This window comes from Cygnus olor, chromosome Z (assembly GCF_009769625.2).
Source record: "Cygnus olor isolate bCygOlo1 chromosome Z, bCygOlo1.pri.v2, whole genome shotgun sequence".
NCBI lineage: Eukaryota > Metazoa > Chordata > Aves > Anseriformes > Anatidae > Cygnus > Cygnus olor.
This window is the reverse complement of record NC_049198.1, coordinates 33664799-33688561: the sequence shown is the minus strand read 5'-3', so window position 1 is coordinate 33688561 and position 23763 is coordinate 33664799. Positions and strand designations below refer to the sequence as shown.

The 23763-nt window shown below is 37.5% G+C and overlaps 1 protein-coding gene across 32 annotated transcripts in view; it reads right to left on the bottom strand.

The window, feature by feature from the left end:
- MPDZ (multiple PDZ domain crumbs cell polarity complex component) overlaps positions 1 to 23763 on the bottom strand; it is a 104528-nt gene that overhangs the window by 12678 nt on the left and 68087 nt on the right. For 12 of the 32 annotated variants that reach the window (XM_040542389.1, XM_040542369.1, XM_040542372.1 and 9 more), the window contains 17 exons: positions 21149 to 21253; positions 20252 to 20347; positions 19595 to 19772; positions 17302 to 17412; positions 16693 to 16776; positions 13985 to 14086; positions 12753 to 12824; positions 9895 to 10057; positions 9089 to 9285; positions 6896 to 6987; positions 6569 to 6653; positions 6157 to 6237; positions 4283 to 4375; positions 4115 to 4189; positions 3170 to 3341; positions 464 to 609; positions 61 to 144 (listed from right to left, as the gene is read on the bottom strand). In XM_040542389.1, the coding sequence (XP_040398323.1) occupies positions 61 to 144; positions 464 to 609; positions 3170 to 3341; positions 4115 to 4189; positions 4283 to 4375; positions 6157 to 6237; positions 6569 to 6653; positions 6896 to 6987; positions 9089 to 9285; positions 9895 to 10057; positions 12753 to 12824; positions 13985 to 14086; positions 16693 to 16776; positions 17302 to 17412; positions 19595 to 19772; positions 20252 to 20347; positions 21149 to 21253 (1936 nt within the window). The remainder of the gene's footprint in view (positions 1 to 60; positions 145 to 463; positions 610 to 3169; positions 3342 to 4114; positions 4190 to 4282; positions 4376 to 6156; positions 6238 to 6568; positions 6654 to 6895; positions 6988 to 9088; positions 9286 to 9894; positions 10058 to 12752; positions 12825 to 13984; positions 14087 to 16692; positions 16777 to 17301; positions 17413 to 19594; positions 19773 to 20251; positions 20348 to 21148; positions 21254 to 23763) is intronic. The other 20 variants (XM_040542390.1, XM_040542391.1, XM_040542393.1 and 17 more) reach the window with 6 other exon arrangements.

Here is a 23763-nt window from a genome sequence, read left to right as displayed (position 1 = left end):
CAAATGAAAGATGTCTAGCTAGCAAATGAAAATAAACAGTGACCAAAGAAGTAAGTGCACCTCTAATATCTGATCTCCAGCCCACAGTCTCCCATCTTTTGATGCTGCTCCTTCTTCATATACTTCATGGATAATGATTGCTCCCTGTGGATAAGCAACAAAAATAAATTGCATAGTGAAAGAAAATGCCCCTAACTTTGAAGCAAGAGCTACAGAAAATTCCTGCTAAAATTCATTGTTTTAAAAAAGTCAGAATAATGACAAATTACCAAAATATTTAAGAAGTTCACTTATACTTTCAATCTTAAAAGTGCTTTTTTATTTTTTTCTCTTTTTTTTTCCTGATCCTTAGTAACTTTCTATAAAAGTGCCACAGAACAAATGAAGACAAAATCTCTTCTAACAGATATTTTCATTTCTATATTATTATTTCATGTGAGTAACAGGTATTTTTCCAACCAACCAGCAAAGTGTCTGCTCCTCCAACAATGCTCAGACCAAGACCAGTCCGTCCTTTGGAGATATCAATGGTTGTTTCACATCCAGGAATAATGGGACAAGTAGTGGGGTCAGAAGCTAGTGTGGCTGGAGTTGAAGATCTGCTTGTATCTAAAACAAAATTAAATATCCTAGTTACAGGATTAACTAAACATCCTAGGTAAGACAGCTTAGTATCAGAAGAGTGACTTTAAAATATCATTTTGAGAGTCCATACTCTACAGTAAGAGCTCAAGAGTCAATCTACAGGAAACATACTTATTTCAAAATGCCCACATAATACCACCCTCCCTTGCCCTCAGTCAAGTACTGTCCTGTGGTTTTAATAGCAGTTGTCCTGTTTCTAGGTCAACAAGCACCTGGATCACAGTTTTAAGTTTACTGAGATAGTATCACATACAACATGCTATATTTGTACTACCTACAAACTCTTAGAGTTTGGATAGCCAAAGAAGCTATTGTACACAACAAATGCTATTTCAGAGATAATTAAATATCTATACCAGTAACTCTGCAACACAGATCACAGACAAATAAAGTGCATACAATGTATTACATACATGGATGCAAAGATGTCAGTCCTACCCTTTTGTAATGGGCTAAGTCAAGGTCCAGCTAACTAAATATTCTGTCTCAGACTCAGATTTGTACCATGAGAAAGAATGTGAAATACAGTGGTATTTTCCAAGTCTACCAGTACTTGGTCAACCAAAGGTTGTACACACACACCATTATATCTAGAACCCCTCAACAAGAACTTCTATACACCAGTCGCACTTTTAACTGACCATTGACACAGCTTTTGGAAGCCGTATATCTCAAGGTGTAAATATCATAGAATCATAGAATGTCTTGGGTTGGAAGCAACCCTAACAATCATCTCATTCCAACCTCCCTGCCACAAGCAGGGACACCTCCCACTAGACCAACTTGCTCAAAGCCCCATCCAGCCTGGTCTTGAACACTCCTAGGGATGGGACATCCACATCTTCTTTGGGCAACCCTTTCCAGTGCCTCACCACCCTCATAGCAAAGAATTTCTTCCGTATAGCTAATCTACCCTCTTTTAGTTTAAAGATGTTACCATACATAAATAATATATATAAAGTTAAAGCCACAATTACTATAAGTTTCTATAGTGTATATGGTGTTAAAAAGTTCCTTACAACTTACATCTTTATGTATTAATTTATGTGTGATCACACAAATTTTTTGAGTAAAAGTTTGCAAATAATACTAAACTGCTAAGAGCTGTAGATTTCCTTGAGAGTGCCTTGCAGAGACATTAGAGACAAATTAGAGGGCTGGACAATCACCAACAATATGAAGTTCAACAAGAGCAAGTGACAGATTCTACACCTGGGAAAGGACAACTGTCTCTGTATGCACCGACTGGGGGATGGGAGGCTGGAGGGCAGCCCTGCAGAAAGGGATCTGGAGGTTCCATTGTATGGTAGGTTGGATACGCACCAGCAGTGTGCCCTTGCAGCCAGGAGTGCCAACCTTACCCTGGGGTGCATCAAGTACAGCATTACTAGCTGGTCGAGGGAAGGGACTGTCCTGCTCTCCTCTGCTCTGGCACAGCCTCCCCTCAAATACTGTGCGCAGTTTGGGGCACTACAGTACAAAAAGGACATAAAACTATTAGAGTGTCCAAAGGAAGGCTACAAGGATGGTGAAGGGTCTAGAAGGGAAGATGTATGAGGAGCAGATGAAGTTGCCTGGTTTGTTCAGCCTAGAAGAAAATGAGGGGAGGCTTAATGGTGGCCTACAGTTTCCTCACCGGGGAAGGCAGAGGCAGGTTCTGATTTGTTCTCGCTGGTGACCAGTGGTAGGACCTGAGGGAATGGTGTGAAGCTGACGGGAGGTTCAGGCTGGGTGTTAGGGAAAGGTTCCTGACAGAGAGGGTGGCTGGACTCTGGTCAGGACATCAAGCCTACTGGAGTTCAAGAAGCATTTGGACAACGCTCTCAGACATATGATCTGATTTTTGGATAGTCCTGTGCAGACCCAGGAGTTGTAGTTGATGCTCCTTTTGGGTCCTTTACAACTCAGGATATTCTATGATTCTATGAACTTAGTAGTGATATAATTGTGTATCAATACTACTACTACTATTAGTCAATAGAAACATGACTCAGCAATACTTGCAGTGATGTACATATGAATTAATTGTGAGGTCTCCATTAGTCAATTAAGCTATTACCTTCTTAGTGGTGTGTTGCTTAACCAGTAACTATCATCAATCACTTGCATCTCAAGTCTCCATTTGAAAGGGGAAGATTTAAATTCAGGTAGTTCTAAACAGTGAGACAGCCTCAATCATTCTTCTGCTCTAACAAAGATGAGGTGAGTTTTCTCTCTGCTTTAAAGAAAATGGCTCCCACTTCTAGACATCCATGATACAAGCACTTGCTACACAGCCTTTGGGATGCAAGAGGAAATCCCTCCACTCTTCCAACTCTAAAACAGGCCAGTGGGAAAGCAAGAGGTAGGTCTTCGGTTTGGAGCCTTACTGCTTTATTTAGATGGATCTGTAATCTAGAAATACTAGAAACTGAAGTTCAGAAAACAGTTGAGTGCATACAAAAAGAGAGAATTTGTTTACAAGCTAGGTCTTCATTTTTATCTCATAACTCTAGTGAAGTTAGACAAACAAGGAGAACCTTACTTTTGACTGCTTCTGGTTCAGGTGAGCTGGAAGAGGGGACAGTTGCTGGTGGTTGGATATTCCTCTTCTCTGCTGGGGCAGTGCTGACTGATGCTGTAGTCAGGCTACCTGCCTCTGCTGAGTTGACTGTAAGCCTCACCATGGTTTTGGATGTCTTCAGGAGACTGATAAACTGAAAGATGAAGAGAAAAGCTGATGAAGAATATAGCTGGAGTGTCACTTATAAAACAAAAATACAGAAAAATAACTGTTCTCCAAACTGGAGCTAGAAGTCACAATCCTGAAGGTTTTCTTGGCAATGAACAAGGACAAATATTGATGCTTTGATAATAAACAGCGTCAGAGTTAACTGTGGGACAGATCTGGCTGAAGTTATTCAATTAGCTTCCCTGAAACTCCATCAAACTGTTATTTAGAAAGGGAAATAGCTTTCTCCAAAGGGTTAAAATATCAGGCTTGGAATATAACACAGTGATTGTTACAGACCCTCCCCATGTATAAGTACAGTACATGACCTAATTTACCACTGATGCAATTTAACATGTATAATACAGACATAACAATTTTACTGTTTCTAATACTTTTGAAGTGTTAGATATGAAAACACATTATTCAGCAATAGTTCATGCCTTTTATCCCACATCTAAGTGCCTCTGATTCATCTGATCTGAACCACAGGGAAAAAAAAAATTCACATCAGTAATGCAGAGAAAGACTATTTGTGTAGTGCATTAATACAAAATAGCAACTGAGCTCTAAATGCAGGCTTGATCCTATTCTGCAGTAGTTTCCTTATCCAGACAAAGCCTGTAGATCTTTGGTTCTTTAGACAGCTTTGAAAATAAAATCAGAGTAGAGTCACAAAAACCTTATTGGTTCTGGACACATTCATCTCCTATATTTAGTGGTGTGATTTCTACGCTATTCTTGATACTTCAGAAGCACCTTTTCTACTGGATAGCCCACAACAATTTCATCATCCACTGCCAGGATCTGATCCCCAACTTTGATTCTTCCATCCTGGAAACAAAATAGAAAAAAAAGTATGAGTGCTACAAATGCTACTCCAAAAACCGTTTTCATTCCCTATATGGATTTAAAATGTTCTCACACCTTTGCTGCTGCACCATGATCTGTTAAGCTCTTAATAACTACTCCATTAATTGTGTCTTCTTCACTAATGGCAATTCCCAAACCTCCTTGATCCTGGGATAAATAGAAATATGCAAATGGTTAGATACTGCATTTATCAAAACGTTAGAATACATTCAGTAATAACTAGTGAAGCTTGCAGACATAACAAAAGTTTTCACAATGCATCAATGTTTTCCTTTTAAACTAATCTATTTCTGAAATAGCTGATTTTTTCCGACCTACAAATAGTGCATTGGCTACCAAGACAGTTAGCAAGATAAATCTGAAGCAAATCTAAATTCAAACTTACTCTTTTTGAAACTTTGTAGGTCAACTGTGATTCAGTTGTTAAATTCATAAACAGAATTAAGAATTACAGTGAATCACAGAATGGCTAAGGTTGGAAAGGACCTCATCTGGTCCAAACCTCTGTGCTTAAGTAGGGACACCTAGAGCAGGTTGCCACAGCCATGTCCAAGCAGCTTTTGAAGATCTGCGCGAAAGGAGATTCCACAACCTTGCTGGGAAACCTGTGCCAGTGCTCCGTCACCAGTACAGTAGAGAATTGTATCCTGACATTTAGACTGAATCTCTTGTGTTCCAGTTTGTGCCCACTGCCTCTACTCTTGGCACTGGGCATCACTGAAAATACCATAGGTCTGTCCTCTTTGCACCCTCGCTTCAGGTATTTATACAAATCAGTAAGATCCTCCCTTCAAGCCTTCTTTGCTGCAGGCTGAACAGTCCCAACTCTTTCAGCCTCCCCTCACAGGAGATGTGCTCCAGTCCTTTGACCATTGTGGTGGCCCTCTGTTGGACTCTTTCCAGTATGTCCAGGTCTCTCTTGCACTGGGGGACCCAGAACTGGACACAGTACTCCAGGTGCAGCCTCACCAATGCTGAATAGAGGTGAATAATCACCCATCTTGACATGCTAGTGATATTTTGCCTAATGCAGCCAAGAATACCATTCGCTTTCTTAGTAGGAACTCAGAACGTTTGGAAACTATAGACTAAGGTAAATAAAACTTCACAATATAGCTTAAATTCTCTATTTGAAACCACAGGAGAAATACATACAGCAGTGGAAAATACAGAGGATGGAAAAATGCATGCTCATCCTTTGAAATTAGCAGATGTTTGGGACAGAGTGAAATTTCCCCAGTGTTTGTAGCTAGAATTAAATCATCTGGATACCATCATCTCTAAGATACTGTGCTGGTTGACAAGGAAAGGCTAGGTGCCTTCCAAGGAGACAAACTTAAGAATCGTTGTGAAGTTTACTCTCATGAGTACTCTCCACTGAATGCAACTATTTTTCCCCATGCCAATAAGCAGAAGCTTATTTTTTCCACCCTCATTTGGCAGCTTCACAGTTATGCAACACTTTACCATTTTCTCTCAGCTGCACAGTTTCAGCAAAATATATATATTATTTTTAGGGGAATTGCTGCTTATAATCTGATGCTAATTAATTTACTTGGAACAACGCAGGCAACGATTTACCTTAGGCAGCAAACAAACAAACTCTCTGTTCAACTACAGCAGCTAGTTACCAAAAATTTTCCCATTAGGTCAAGAGATGACTTATTCCAGAGATACAGATCACGTGGAGAATTTATGTGAAGTTTAAAAACCTCATGATTGTCAAAGACAATCATTACATCAGCAAAGTTTTTGGTTCACTCACAAAAAAAAAAAAAAAAAAGAAGAGAAGACCCCTAGAAATCTCTACTGTTACTTCTAGTAAGCAAGGTACAAAGTTTGTTTCCCATTAAGTGGGACTCCACTACAGAAAAATCAAGCTGGTGAACACAAATGTGGCTGGTGTAAATTTAATTTTCAGCACATACCTTAGGGAGTTCCACATACTGAATGTTTTTATACGAACTGAAGTCAGAACTAACACTGGAGTTTCCAGCACTAGGATCAATCTGATAATGAAAACACAACTGTGAGCAGCTATTTTCAACGTTTTTCATCAAAATGAAGTAGCATGCATATATTTAAAGTGGGACTGGTCATTTTATGGATCCATTTAAACTGCTATAACCCTATTCATGGCAATATTAGATTTACTTCTCAGATCAGGTGAACATAAAGTAAAACAGAACTAGGAACAGTAAATGTAGCAGCTGCACTAAAATCTCTTTGTTTTTCCATTGGATTTCTTCTTTTGTAATAATTGCTAAGTCGACAGAGTACCCCTTTATCCAGAACAGTGTCAGTATCTCAGTCAAATAAAGAAACAAATATTTACTTTACCTCTTGGTTTTGAAGAATCCCTGAAGTACAAGCCTCTACTGACTTTGTAGGGCAAACGGCCATCTGATTTACTGCATCTTTATTTCTAAAATAGATTCAGTTATAGCATATGGTAAAGCAATGCCGTGTTTAAGTCTAGATCTTTCTTCTGCTTTATTTGTGGCAGTGCCAACACAAATATGAAAACAGAAAAAACATTTAAAAACTGCTAAGAACTGGGTACAAAAGCATACCTATCTCACCAAAATTAAAAAACAAACAATCCCTGTGCAAGAACTTGAGCATATTAAACATATTTTTTTAATAAAACTTTTAAAGACAACTTACCTGATAAAGATTATTTTTACTTTAGATGGTGCACATTTGATTATTGATGAAGCATTCTGGTGAGTCCTTCCATAGAGCATTTGCCCATTTATCTATGTAAACGAAAGTAGAAATTATTTCTGCAAATATTCCAATTCCCTTAATCTTTTGATTAGGCTTAAAAAAATCCACTATCCCATATCACTGGCTAAAACAGCAACTGTATCAACATTCAGGAATATGGTGTGTCCAGCTTTCACTCACTTTCTTTAGTAAAAAAAATCCTTATAGTTTAGTTTCAGTCTTAACACGTTCACATAGCTAAAAATGTCATTCTCTGGGTTATACAGTATTGACTTAGCACATCATCTATTTCCTTTTTGTGACTGATGGAGCAACAAAGCAGGGCCATGGAAAATTCTAACCAAAACAAATAAATACATACATTCAACAACAAGATTACTACTCTTTATTGAACCACAGCTGTGAGCAATGCACTTTATGAAAAGGAGTCTGAATGTTGGTGCATTTACAATCTGAAAATTTGACGTTAGAATCATTGTCTTCATTTAGCAGAGCAGACTCACTGAAAGCCCCTGAAACTCACATGATTCAGATACGGCTGGAGATATCAGTGTGAACTTGCAGAATAAGCAAAGCCATAATTGGCTTACATTTTATTAATTGTGTTTGTTCCTGCAAATGGAAAGCCACAGTGGATAAGTCCATTTTAAAAATGGGGAAATTATTTGAAAAGGACTGCTTGGACCCACACAAAGGGTACGTACACACATACACCAAGGTAGTACAAACAGAAGCAGAGATGCAGCAAATAGGAAGCAACAGAAGCAAGACACTGAACTGAGTGTTGAGTCTAACAGCAAACCCTCAGATCCCATGCAAGCTGTATCTACTAGGCACTGTCACAAGACTACTGAGCCCTACCATTTACACTTGAAATGACAATCCAGACACAGTAGTGCCTCCAGTGTTTACCCTGCGCTTATGAAGAAACATAGTCAGTCTGTCAGCTGGGGGATGGGACATGATCCACCACAGCTGATGGGCAGCAACTCTGGAACCTGAGGAGCAAGCTTAGATGCCCCTCTCAGAAGATGCTAAGAGGATCTCTTAGCATTAGGTTGCAGGTTCACAGTAAGTTTATATGAGAACTGGCTCAGACAGATGTGTTTCAGTGTGTTCTAAAGATATACAGCATCTACAATAATAAAGTTTTTGAACTTTAAAGCTTTAACTGAATCAAGAGAACCACTTAGCATATAACATTGGACTTTGCAGATAGCAGGCATGAGGCTAGGTACCTCAAAAAAAAGTAACGCAAAGCCCCTGACAGGCTGTAGGAGCTCAGTATCACCCTCATGCTTTATTCAGTCCCACCATTCCTTTTCAACTACAGTGCATTATTAGACCTCAACATACAGTTCTGAGGTTACAAAAAAGCAGTTCTGTGATGGTAATGTTAACTACTGTAACTACTGCTGCTAGACTGGTTAATGCTGTAACAGAATACATCTGCAAGAACATCAGTTGAACTGTAGCAGTATAAAAATAAACATTACGCTTCTAAACATATTGAGAATGTTAGTTGCACAGTAAGTGGTTGCGTTTCTTCAAAAAGCCACAACAAACAGCTCAAATTGATTGAACAGCTTGAATTGAATGAACAGCTCGAATTGAATGAACAGCTCAAATTTGTCATGAGATGACAGCCCATGATACAAATGGATCTGCTCCTATTTCCCCTACTTAATTTCCATTTTATATGTAACACAACGTAACAGCATTCTTACATTATCACACTTCCACTAGACAAAGAAGTGATTAGAAAGTCTGGAGCACTCCACAGATGGATGGAGTACAGGACTTCAGTGTTTTCCATGGTCCACAATGCATTGCCCTACCATACATCTCCATGACACAGAAACTGCTGGATCCCACCATTTTTATCCACTTTAAACACACAAGCACATGCACTTTTACTCCGTACTACTGTAACCAGGAAGAAGAAAAAAATCCCAGCTGCAACTATTTCCCATACACCAGCATAAAAATTTGGTAGCCAGTGTTGTCAATGTGGGTAACTTGGGAATTTCAAGGTTTACTGAAAAACACCTATTTTGCAGCAAAAATCTAATTTTTGTATATATTTTAAGTCAGTATGCCTTGTTGTCAGTATAAATTGCAAGAACTCACCTCTAGCAACTCATCTGCAATCTGTAACCTGCCATCTTTGCCAGCTGCTCCATTTGGATCAATTCCCACTATAAAGACACTCATCCTGGATCGGTCTTTGTTACCAGCAAGACTAAGTCCCAGACCTGTCCTTCCTTTTTCCAGCTCAATCATGTGTAGCTCCCCTGGTAGATTTCCATAGCGCTGCATGATCTTTTCTAAATGTAAAGGTGTGGGCAGCAGAGGTTGGATTTACATTAGAAAGTCTCACAAACCACCCGGACAGTCATGAGCAGTGTCCAACAGTCTCTGATAGCACAATTCCAAACTAGATGAGAAATTTTTAACTGTACACCACACTTTAATTTCAGCAAAGTCTTAGGTAATTTCTAGTTCTATGTTTTCTTTCCAACTTTGGAAAACAATAAATCTTTTCTTAAAAAAAAAAAAAAGATTTTTCATGTATAAAAGCAATAATTTTAACTTTCTTTACTCCAATAACACTTCAAGGAACAGGAATTGAGATTATATATCACTGCCATCAGTTCCCTAGATTACACTGAAATTCTGCAAATAGTCCTGAATGAGAAATAGTCTAGACAATGGAGAAACACAGAGATCAAAATGCAATTTAGAAGAACAAATTACTTTTGTATTTTACTCTGTCCCTCTAATCAACCACAAATGAAAGCTGACAACAAAGCTTAACACCCAAACCACAAAACACACAAGAACAAAGTAGTTCAAACTGGACACCCCGTATCTTCTGCTACAATGTTATTTCAACAATGAATATTTGAAAAAATTATAATCAAGGATAAACTTACTCCAGCTGTAACCGAACTCATCCTCTTTCTCCACATCTTCTTGGACTTTGCTGGAAGATGACTGTGTAACATCACAGCTCATTCCTGAAAATGCTGGAGGAGGGGGCAGAGGCAAGTTACAAAATGAAGTCTTTTCTGGCTCTGAATCTGACTGACTGAATGCCTGTGGAGAATAAGAAAAATGCAGTGGCTAAGCAAATGCAGACTCTGCGTAAGACAACCTAGTACACAAAAATGTCAAAATGTCAATGACTACAGCTTTGAAGTTTAAATACCAAGCAGCTGGAATTCTAAATGAATAACATGGCACAGAAAAGCTGCAAGAGATCAAAGATGGAAACAAATGCTATGCGAGGTAAGAGATAACTTCACTCCAAAATGTACTCAGAAGGAAACAGAACTGACAAGAAAAGCCCAATTCAGTAAAGTTTTATGTGCCACTTCGCATGTCAGAAAAAAGTCTCTTGTGAAGACTCAACTTATTTTTTACAATATGCCATATTTGTAAAAGACTTCTATTGTATTTTATTTTTAAAAGCTGCCACATGTATTTTTTCTTGTGATATGCTTGGGAAGCCAAATAGGAGAAAAGGGAGCTGAAACAGAGAACTCAGTGTTTTCAAAAATGCCTCCAGAAACTATAAAAGTAATCAGTGTATTAATGGAAAGGACGATTTAAAAACAAAATTAAACAGATAAGTGGAGAAATCCACAGTAACTGGACTTTCTCAGTTGTATTTACTGATTTCATATAAATTGCATGAGGGAGATCAAGTAAAGGAAGACAGAAATTAAACCACAAAGAAGAAAAATACTTTTGGCCTTGATGTATGTGATTGATTCATGTTCACAGAAAATCAAAAGCATACACTACTGCACTATAATGTTTAAATGCCATAATCTAATCTAGTAATCCTCCATTCCTACCAAAGGAATACGGGAACATGGACTCTGATCAAGGATTTGGCTAGGTGTTTTAATTTGTACCATTTCACTTGCTCAGGCAAACACATAGGCAAGGAATTCATGCCTGAATATCATCATTCTGAAGATTATCTACGCCCAAAAGATTTTGTTACTTGGCAAATTGTCTGATGATATACAAGTATTTTTTTCAAGAACTAAGGCATTCCAAGTGTTGCACTTGCTTCATAGCCCAGTTCTTATCATTTCAGTTTTCACCTGAAATATGAAATCACCTCTACTACCAAAAATTTGAATACAGCATCTCAGATGAGCCAAAAACACTGAGATGCTTTCCTTATCAGAGGCAACAGCACACAGAATAACAGTATACACCTTGGAAGACTTCAATCCTCTTTCAGCTGAAGATGTTGAAAAAAACTACAAAGTTAACAACTTTGTAACACTGAGATTTAAGGAAGTTTCAGTCTCACAGGGGAAATTAGTTATCTTCATTCTCTTTATACTCCAAAGACCTAATGAAAATGAAAATGCCATATTTCAGTTCCCTCATTCTGCTTCTGCTTGAAAAAAAAAATTCTCCTTTCATTCATAAAGTTTGCTTGGAGTTCAATGAAGAAGTCTTTAAATGTCAAAAGCCTGGAAAGTATTAAAATGGCACCCAAGCCAATGATCTACATTAAAATTTCTGATAAATGCCGTATGTTTTTTTGTATCATTGTATCAGCTATGCTGGTCAGTGCTTGAAATCTAAGGCAATGCATATGTTGTGTCACTGAACAATTTACAATTTAGTTCATGCAAATTATACTCTAAAACAAAAACCTCAATTGAAGCAGCAAAATTACAGCAAAGAAATTTTATCCATCAGAATCAGAGTAGGGTGGAAACACCAGTTAATAACAGAGAAATTATTTTTTCATAATCAAAAATTCATGTATCCAACATGGAGAAAACTTGGTGGCAGACCTCTACATTGAGCATGGATAAAAGGGAAAGTAGTTCTAGAAGCACTATAGTTTTTCAGAGTGCTTTCTAGAGGTTTAACTAGAAAGCTACATACAGAAAAAATGAGGAAACAGCATGTGAGCAGACCAGATCACTAGACCTTACAGTAGCCTCTGCGTTTGAAATAAAAATCAGCATATCAATTTACTGATGTTCTCGCTAAATGACAGTGCTTCCAAGAACTTTGTAGAAATAAAGAAAATATGAAAAAAACAAACCAAACCAACCAACCAAAAACAAACAAAAAAACAACACTGCTGTCAAGGTCTTCTGGAAGATCTATACTGTGGGGACATATGGCTGTATCCTGACAGATGAGTACTTAGGAACTGCAGCTGCAGCCACTGTGATCTGACTGACAAAAAAAGTACTTGTTTCTGTATCTGTGTGAATGCATACATACATTTGAGTACGTTTGATTTTTAGGAAAATGCTGAAATGAAAGTAAAAGCGAGGCTCCCTTGTGAAGAGGGTGAGGAGAGTGTTCCTATACAATTCAGACACTGGGGACCAGGTTCTGCCTTCAGAACTCAGCCTGCCACATGTGCACCTCTAGTAACAGTAGCTGGCCCCTCAGTTTATGCACACATAAGACTTTTGCTCCCTGAATCAGGCCATACACACAAAAAAACTAAAATGCTTTAACTCATGAAATACTTGCAGTGTGCCATGGCACAGTATTTCATATTACGCCATTTAAAATGCAAAGCATCATACAGTGCATGAACCCATTTTGCTATCAGGGTCACTGATCACAGCCAAGCAAATATTAAAAGTGGCAGGAAACTTGGAGCAAGTATCACAGTACCACTTTCTGCATAGGAGGCACAGATAAAGAAGAAGCAGTACTTCAGGAGGTATCACAGGCCATGTACAAACACACAGCACACATACAGTATGACCCGCTCACTAGAATCAAAACAAACCTTGAATGGTGTGGGAGCAAAAGGGTTAGTTGGGGAACAACAGAAGGTAACCCTAATTGGATTCGATATCTCCTACAGCAACAAAAAACAGCAATCCATATGTTACAGTACCTTTGGCAATATGCAGGATTATTAATGACAACTCGATTTCATTTTATTAACTGCAGTAGATGTATTAAGTCCATTTAAAAACGGACAAAATTATGTGAGGTGTTAAGGACCCTGATGCCGCAAGGTTTCTTACTGTATATGAACCTTATTTCACTCCTAAGAAAGCTGACAGACATGACAAAGACCATTATCTCAATGTAGAAACATTTTTTTTCTCTAAAAATATGTGCAATTTTTTCACAAATACTTTTAAAAATATAGAAAATACAAGCCATTGTTTATGTTATGTTACTACTCCCTTTCCTTGTAACTGTAACAAAGAGATTTCAAAAACATACATGCAATTATATACCACATATCGTAAAAGTTTGGAGTACATTTGAGATATCTGACAGACTACAACATGAAAAAGTAAGAGAGGTTACAATCACTCCCAAGATGTATAGCCAGCTAGAACTTCTATTAAATCAGAAATGCAATCACAAACGAATTAAGCCTTTATTTATTATTGTTAGAGATTAATTCTGTCCCCAATATAAGTAACATGCAGTAAGCACTAATCACAAAAAAATAGAATCTAACTTTTTTTTCAGATTTCCAAAGGTGTAATTACTCTGTTCATGGTGCATTAAAAGAATTTTCAAGAAGCACATTTTCAGCATCATAAAGCAAAAGCAGTCAATGTTTCTTGGTTTTTCATGGAGGGGGAAAAAAGTGGTATCAAAACTGTAAAGTCCAAACCATGTAAAAAGAAAACAAAATAAATAGCAGCAAAACACCTCAAACTGATGAGAGATTTATACCCAGGTGGATAATTTAATAGATACCACATGGACTGATTTTGTAATTGATAATCCACTTCTTCGGTAGCTCTCATTAATTCAGCTTCAGTGTTTAGGATTAACGGAGCTGACATTTCTTAACTTCTTTAAAACTTTTTTCTGCGTGCACGCATGTGTGTCTTTGCCTTTTTAATTCACTACACCGAATTCCAATCCTCATTAGCACAGTGTTTTACCCAAATTTCTTACAGAAGAACTTAAAAACAGAGACACTAATAGCAAAGAAGCACACACAAAATGTTTGGTGAGTTAAAACCAGACAGTGAGTCATCATCCAACCTTGTTAGTGTTGAACTGAGAAGAATCAGCAAACGGGTTAATGCTGCTGAAGACAGCTGGCCTACAGAAAAGATTGTTCTGCGGGAAAGGCAGGGAAGGGTTCTAAAAGGAAAACATAACAGAAACTGAGCAAAATCTTTTTAAATGAACCCTCTGTGACTCATGAAACAAAATGTGATTATTTAGTAGTTTGTGCTAGCCAAGCAAGATCCATTTCATGTATTTTGGTGCAGTCAAGTAAAGGTAGTATTTGCTCTGTATTTCTAGAGTGTACACCCAAGTATATCAGCTACATTTAGCACAGAGTAGAGGAAAAGCATGGATCCTCCTATCTGTTCTAGCCCATAAAATGCTTAAGTGCATTATGATCAACATAAAATTTACTTACTGTGATATATGTACAATTTTGCTCAAGTATCTCAGTGTATGGGACACTCCTACCCATTAGCTAACTAAAATAGAATTGTGCATTTCTAGATCTGAATGAATGTAATTCTTAGTCATAATGCAGTACAAATCTAGGTTTAGTTTTATTTTGAAAACCACAGATGAGTTCTCATCATTTGATTTATGTCTTGTGGTAACACATTCAGTGTCCTTTGCAAAACAGAAGGTTAAGTAATTTTAGACATCTCTAAACAGAGTTAATAATATAGCTCACTTTGCATCTGTGTGCAAGAATGTGTGATTTGCTGAATTTAATAAAATTAAATTCTCTGGTCTTCTCGTTAAACAATGCGAGGTAGTTCTCTCTATTATTTAATGCAAAGAGTTTTCATATTTAGATGAAATCAAAGGATGTAATTTGGTCATTCCTTATGTAGTTTTTGTATTGTACTCTATTTTTGGATCAGAAACTGTTTAATAAAGAGGGAACAACTCTGACATTACATAGTATGTTGAAAACACTGTTAAATGTATACTTAAAAATAATTTCTATATTACATGTATCCACGTAGCTATGGCCTAAATGTCTGATGTCTGTAAACTTCATACTGGAAAATAAGAAGCATACTAAATGGAAAGGAATGTGAAAGGCTTGTGGCATCAAGTAATACATTTACATCATGGTAATTTAGTCCAGATATATGTTGCAGTTTAAAAATGTTCTTAAACTGCTTTTTTCTTTTAAACATTCCTGGAAATGGAAAATGCATTCCTACAGATTTATTCTCAAATAAGATTTTGCAAAGCAAAATGTAATGCATTTTGGTAAGACAACACATTTTGGTTCTACAGTGTCTTCAGCACTGAGAAGATAGAGTTCTGCATGAACAAGATTTCTTCACTGACAAGCCACTCATCAACAACAGGCAGTTTCCCTACAGTACAGGATTTTCTGTTTATACATGTAATTCACATTTTATGTCATCTTTTGTAAAGAGAAGGTTGGGAAATATAATTTATCATTGTAATGATCCTATTACACTAACAGTACATTAGCCACTGCATAAAGTTATAAACTGTATTTTGATTAACTTTATGCAGCTAAAAAAAACATCACAAACATTTTGTATACAAGTAGTGAAGTCCTAGTAAAAGAGAAAACACAGGATCAGCCACAGTAATTCAAAATCTCACCTTTTACCCTCTGTATTGATTGCATAACACCTAAAATATAACTGCTAGTTCAAATTATAATCCATGCAACTGCATCACATTAATTTGGTCTGCTTACCAGGACAGAATATGGGGCACTTATTTTTGTCTGAACAGGTATGTTTTAAACAACGTGCATGAAGCATGTCTTCTTCTACAGGCTACAGCAAGCAAAACAAATGCTAAAATAAAGGGTACTTTTCCTTTCACTTCTTTTTGCAAAATAACACAAAAAGTAACAGGATAATTTTACCTTTTTTATTATTATTATATAACTTGCATTCAGCAGTTTATTAATGTGTCCAGGATGCGGAGGTATTCGGAAGCAACCTAGCATCTTGTAAAGCATAATGCTGTAACATTAGATTGTCTGGGACCATAACACGGTGACAGTAGTTCCTACTCAGAAGTGCACAGAGCAGAGCAAGTATGAAACACAGATTTGATAGATAACTGCTTGCTAGCAAAATTATTGAACTAGCTTCTCAACTTCTCTGCATTATTTGGGCTATCCTGGAGTACATTTAGGAACTCTAACTACTACAGCAGCCCAAATGAAGTAAGAAAAAAAAAAAGGGGAAAGAAACAGACTCATTAGCAACATCACTTGAAAATGACTGCCATGCAGAACCATATTAAATACAGCTACTGTGTGCAGGCAGTTAGCTATCTGGGTGACTGCACATGAATGATGGCAGAAAATTCCCTTAAAGATCTTACTATGAAGTACAGATGCAAGTTTCAAAGATGAAGACAATAAATATAATGCCATTTACAAAGATCACAATGCAAAGCATGTGTACAGCAAGAGCATATGCAATGTTTCTGCTCACAAATACACAGAAGTTTGTTAATAAACATTCAAAAAATAACGCACAGACTTAATAATAGGAAAGAAAGATAACAAAGAACTGCAATTAAAAAAGGAGCATTCTCTAAATATGAAAAGTTGTGATAAAGTAATGGTGTAACGCCCATCCCAAACAGTGTTCTTCTGAACATTCAGCAGTGGCAATTTTGTTCACATCACAAAGTAAGGCAAAAGGCTTACTTTAGTAACTTGAGTATCAATAACCAACATTCAACAGAGCTTTTTCATGCAACTTTACCTTTGATGACTGATGATAAAATGGATTAGTAGTTTTCTGCCCACAGGGAGCAGAAGCTGATGAAGGGTTATAAAGAGACTCTGGCTGGGGAACAAGAGTGATGAGACAACTAGTAAATAAACATGCAGCTTACACAGACTACAATGAGGAAGTTTAGTTTCTAGTGAATGCAAGCAACTACATTAAAGCTCATTAGCTTTTGTCTGCAATGTCCATGCAGCTTAGTGACAGAAAATTTCCGCGTACTTCTAGGTCCTTTCATTAATGTCCAATGAACATTTTAACAGGTGTTGTATTTCTGCATGCGCTCCTCAGACATGCTGTCAATCTCTAAGAGTTGATTTTAATTAGACTCCTACTCTGCCCCCCAGCAAATTATCATTCTTGAGTCTTTTCAAAATAGTTTGAGAACGGCGTGCTGGAGGGTAATTCCAAATCCAAATCGATTTCATTCTAAATGGAAATAATACTTAAATCAAATCTTTGTTCCTGAAATAGCTGAGATGGAACTTTCAGGCTTAAATATCCCATTCCCAAACACCACCACGTTGAACATTCCATTCATCTATTACTACACAGCATGTCTCTTTTCATATTCTTTATGCTTACCCTTGGTCTGCTTATAATGCTCTGTACCATAAAGACTACAGGATTGCCTGCCTTCCGTATGGCTTCCACAGCTTGTTCATGGCTGGCATCTCTGAGATCAATTCCATCCACCTGTAATTGGAAGGCCTCATCTTAACATTACAAGAAGCTACAAGAATCATGAATCAGCTTTGGGTTTTGGACAGGAAACCTCATCTAAAACCTAAGCCCAAACCTCTGTTTTTGGCGGAAAAGTTTCCAATGACTTGGCTTTGTTTATGTCCCTCACACACAGGTTTGAGACTTCAAAGAACACTGAAAGGACATTAAATAAAAGTCCATGATTTTAAATACAGAGTTTTCAATATTCCTGGTTTAGGTGCCATATTTTTTCCCCACAGGTAATGTAATACAAGAGACATGATAATATGAACAAGTTGCAGCATTTGCCAAATACTGCTGCCTGTAAAACCTATCTCAGAATAACCTACCTCCCCAAGATCTTAAATTTACAAACTGAAACCAGTTAAGTACTGGAAGGTCTTTCATTATGGCTTACTATGTCATTATGTCAGTACGTTTTTTTTTTCTTTCCTTCTTTTCAGTCTTTTTTTTTTTTGATTACTAAAAACACCGATAACGTAAAGCCAGCTGCAGCTATTAGATGCATTCCCCAGAAGATAAATTTTCAGGTCAGAATTCATAAGCTTTCTCTCTTCTAAAAGAAAACATTTACAAAGGATGGCTAAGGACAATTTTTTGCTTGGTTGCTCTTTATCATGCTTTCATATATAACAGTGTGTCTTGTCATCCAGGTAAAAAACATGTTATGGTGAAATTAGCATCAGTAAAGCATTCTCACAGTGACCACAATAAAAGCTAAAAGCTACCACAGAAAGGTTATTTGTTAGTGGCATTTCTTGCACACAGAGTTACATAATGAAGATTACCCCTACCTCCTCAACTGTCTAACACAATCTTAAACTTAACTATCAAATGTAAAATACGGAGAGAAAGAAAAAGCCGTTGTGAGAGGTTTCTAAACCTGTAGGGGACTGAACAATAACACTACTTCTCTGCAACCTTCCATGTCTGAAATACTGTATGCACTGATAGAAAGAAAAGCCTAAATATGCCACAACTTGAGAAACTGAAACCATCCAGTTAGTTAGTCATGTTAACAAGACTTTAGTTACATAATTTTGCTCACCCACTTCATCTTCTGCAAGCACCATTCTCAGAGACAATCACCGCATTCTTACGAAACCAAGCAATCAGCAATAATGAATAATTATTAACTTTGTAGCCATCAAGCAAAATTTCACCTCCCCATTTGTTATCCATTGGAAAAATCTATCTTGTCCAAGTGAGTGCTGCCTATATTAACGTATTATTTCAAGGTCCTACATTTGGATCTTGCAGCAGCCACTTATCACCAGTTTTACTACCACTAGGTAAAGAATGCGCAGTCTGACCCAGGGGAAGTATTAACATCTCCATCATTCTGCTCATTATGTTCTTACTGATGGACAATCAGATAAAAACATTCATCAGGATGAAAAGAAGTACAGTTCCTGTGACATGGCATGACAACAGAAACAGGGTCATGTCTAATTTATTGATAACCATCACAGGAAAGACACCCCTTTTTAGTACGTCCATCCACCCTTAAACATCTTTGAACTAGAATGCAGAAATTGCTGCATAAGCACAGGATTGGATAAGCAGAAGATGATGAATCTTGTTCCCTGATTTCTTCCCTGCAGCACCACTGGTTACACTATCTTCAGATATGAACACAATGCTCTCAAATTTCTTGAAACACCTCCGTATCAAATCCACCTTTCTATATGTCATCAGGAAAAAAATAGTGTCTTCATTAATTCCTAAAGTGCACAAGAATGATGTGGCCTGAGTTCAAATTAAAAGGGAAATAAGTGTAGCATTTATTTGCATGATATCCTGTTCTCTGGCCATTTCTGTTGCTATCCAGTACACAAAGGTAAAACTTTTTAGCTTTACCAAACTTAAGCTTTTTCCTACACATGCTGGTTTTATGAGAGGCAGCTAGAACTACTGTTTTTGTAGATCCCTTCTCACACAGCCATCTATGCTTCAGGTTGTAAAATCAACTTAAAACTGCACACAGACATCAGTAGATGGTACTGCTGTGTTTGTAACACAATAGTACACTCTATGGCTCACGTAGTGACAGCTGTAGCAATTGCAGAGCTGTCTGCCCAAGACCAAGCATCCATCTCAGCAACTCCTGAGATGCTGGGGTTACTAGAACCGAAAGGCAGTCGGCCGGTACCTCCACAATCCGATCTCCTGTTTTCAGCGTTCCATTTTTGCCAGCTGGGCTATCCTCCAGGATGTGTTTGATAAAGATCCCTCTCATCACTTCCCCATTACTCAGGCGGCTTCCCATCCCTCGTCCTCCAACAATGCTGATCCCCAGTGACTTGCTAGGCTCTCTCCAAAGTTCAACCCTGTTGTGACAAAACAAGGAGCAAAATAAACGAAGATCTATTGCGATTGTGACAGTGCCAACCATTGAAGACCCCTGGATTTACAAGATGGTTTAAGAACATTCAGTAATAATTCCTCCTTGCCTAGATTTTTGTCTTTCAGTGAGTGAATTTATTAGGTTGCTCAGAAAGTCTGTAATTGTGCCTACTGTTGTTCAGTTTATTTTGGCTTCTAATTAAAACTTTGCATCCTTCTCTTCATCTTTTCTTATTGGCTCCCAGACAGTAAGCCTGTCTGGGTTTACCATAAATAAATAAATAAATAAATAAAATAAATTACCAAAGCAATCAAGAAAGTGTTAGATTGCAGGGATTTAGCCCAACAGCAGTAAAAATCAACAGTTAATTACTCTTGCAATGCATAATATACATAACAGGTTTCAAATTTCTTGAATTTCAGATTAAATTTAGATTTTATAGTGTACAAGATCTGCACTTACTTTCTGGGCTGGTTCCAGTTACTGAAAGCTGCGTTTTGAAGTTCACTTTCTTCTCCCTCCCCCTCTTCACGTTCTGGAAGCTCTGGGATTTCCCTGCTGATGAACATGAGCATGCAATTCATTTTAAAAAATCCCATATAATCACTGTATTCCTCTGCAAAATTTCACATACAGGATTATGCTGTCAGCATTGTATTTGTACACAGAATTCATTTCAGTACACAGATCTGCCTTATGAGAAAACTGTTAGAACACATACTGCATTCAGGGATTCCCCATCCATTTGTCTCTGATTTTAAGTCGCCAACAACCAACAGCTACAGAACAAAAAACTGTATTTCAGAACTACAACCAAATGTAATTGCTTATTGTTTCCAAAATGGAAGAAATAACAACAACAGAATTCATGAACAGTTATTGTTGTTGGACTTCAAGTTAAAGAAGACAAAAATCATTAGGCACTGAATATTTTGACCTGTAAGTAACGAATTTTTGAAGGCAAGCAAAAAGATGGCAGAATTCATTCTTTGCAGTATACATTCGGGTTAGACTATCAATAGCAAATTCTCATCGTTGAAGCACAGAATATTTGTGGCAATACATAAATCAAATTGCATGGTATTTAAGAGAAATTTTGGATGAGACAGCATGCAATCTTCTTAGTGGAGAGAACAAACACCTATAAAATAGCCTAGTAAAAATGTCAGAAAAATTGCTAACCGAAGCAAAAACTGTATCTTAAACAGCCTTTTTTTTTTTTTTTAATGGAGGCTAGCCTGAGGAAAACTAACCATTTATCAGCTCTTCTAAAAAAAAAATTACCATCCTGAACTATGTGAAGTGTATGCAAAGAGTTAAATCTAGGAGTCCTATGGGATAAAAACTCTTTTGACTCACCTGACTGTATGTGAAGGAAAAAGTTCAAGGGGCATAGTTTCCTCTGTCTGTTGTTCCAAACTGGCTCTGTACTCTTCTAAATTTTCTGCTGGCACATATGTAATACTGCAATAAAATGGGACATGATTAAAGTAGCATGAGGACTGGCGGACATACCCTTCATGGGTGTGAGGAATGGATATGAGGATGTCACTCAAGACTACTTCATAACAGGCACTGCCTTCGGAATAAGGAGTTATATACAACCTTTGTGACTTCGCAACAAATAAGCATTTATGGTCAAATTAGACAGCTGAACAGCACTTGATTTTTTGAGAGTTGGCCTCAATATTTTAAGTAAATGGTGCTTTAAGAGCAACTAGAATGTAATAGAGACAATCCTGCTTCAGTCAAAACAGATTCCCCGTGCAAAGACAAACACTGGAAGATCAGTGAAATGTGAAGCACTAGTACCATCCTAAAAGCTGGCTGAATATGCTTCTGAAAGTTGGTTTGCAGGTTTTGTGCTTTCTATAGAGGTTTTCTATCTGTTTTAGGTTTCCATGCTTTTGGTTAAAAATACTGCATGGCTTTGGACTCACAAATGTGTTATAGCACACCAGTTAAGCTGCAGGGAGCAATCCTCTGCTCAACTCCTTCCTCCCCATCACCATGCACTTCCAGCCAGCTTGGGACAGTCAGACAGTTGTGTTTCACCAGCCAAATGACATGCTCCTGAAGCCCTGGTATAACTCAATCATGTTTGAATGCCAGAAACAGAAATGGCACAACAGACTGGGGAGAGAGGAACAAAGAGAAGGAAAAACATTAAGGCATGAAAAGTATTTCTTAAAAAATTTCCTTTACTTTCAGAAAGGACACTATGAACTAAAAAGGACTACACAAATAAAAGACACGGCCCTATTTTAACCAGGATTTGTTGAGTCAAAAACCTTGGACTGTCCCACATGCAGCTTAGCTATCAAAATGTGGCAACAATTAAGACTGTCGGAAAAAGAACACAAAAAAATGTGTCCTACCATCCTTCACATGGATGCTGAACAGCAGAAACTCTCCAGTTCTTTTGAAAGAAATTTCTAAATCATCTATACTATCACCTGCTTCTTTTTCTCTTCCTTGAGATCTGTTTTTCTGCCTTCATATTTTTTTCAAATACTCAAGTGTTATGTGGTTGACACAGTGTTCTCATTCTGAAATGCTGAGGAGTACACACTAGGGAACAAACACTCAGCAGAAGGTCAATGACTTAATATCTGTGTTTGCTGAGGTCATTCCAGCACCAAGAAATGCACAAGACATACAGCAGTTATTCTGTGAAGCCCAGCAGTGAAATGGAGAATGGCAAGAGGGAAAAAAAGAGTAATGATGCTTTTAGAAGTTCATTAGTTTTTTCAAATAATCCCAACTGTTTCTCAGCCATCTCCAACTCTAAATGTGATAAGTTACAGCAAAGTGCTAGTATTATGGTCACAAAATTCTCACAGGGGCAAATGCTACTGCGGAACTACCACCTAGTAACCCCATAAAACTGCCACTATAAAAGCCACAACACCTGCAAGCTGTGTTTCAATGAAAGAAAATGCAGTTACAGCCATCAATTCCACCTCAATCAAATTCATTAATTTTTACCCCATAAAATTAAGCAGAAAATAATGTATTTTCCCTTGAAAGGCAGCTGCACTACAGAAACCAGAATTGTCAGCAATGTTTCTGTTGGCTAGATGATCTCAACAATCTCCTTTATGCTAAAATGTAGCAAGAAGCTGTTGTTCATAGTACAGACAGGAGAATGGCAAGTCCCTTAATAGGAAATATATGTGCCCAGACTGAGCCCAGATGCAGAGAGGGATCGCTGACAGCGGAGTGCTCAACATCTTTCATCTCTTGTCCAGTCCTTTTGAACAGCGAGCACTGGAAACTACGAAGGGTTCTAAGGTCCAAGGGTAATGGTAGTCCTTACCTCATCCTGCCTTGTGACATCAGCATTACCAATCAGCTAAGGGGAGGCAAACCAGATGTGCTACAGGTTCTGGGATACCATGTAGATTTTAATTATATGAATGAATAACTGACATTGTGCTAGGACATTCAAAAGATGCAGCTCAAAGGATGCCTTCCATGCTACTTACAAACATCTTCTGAAAACTGTCTTACGAAGGTAAGCTTCCATTTCTGCGCTCAGCATAGGAACCAAGAAGGAAAGAGGTTCACTCAACCATTTTAAGATTGTGCATCTAAAACTGAGTGACTGTTACCTAACTGATGCTGACGAATTTAGATAGTATCACTGGCAGCTCCTTTAACTCTTTGGAAAAACTACATTATTTCTATTCTAGTGCTTAACTATGGTTCTAACTGCTTAATTTTAAGAACTCAAACAAATATTAAATATATGTTTTTTCTCTTTGTTCTTATCTACAACTAAACATCAGTAATGCTTCAGCTATTTCATAAATATAAGCAAGAACATCTACTTGCATTTTGAAAAAAAAAAAAAGTGAGGGAAAGAAAACCAAATGGCATGGATCAAATGTATGAAAAGGTATATTCTGTGTAGGAGTTCATCTTTTTTCTTGCTTGTTAATTTCCAAAGTTCTGTGAACTGCAAAGCTTTC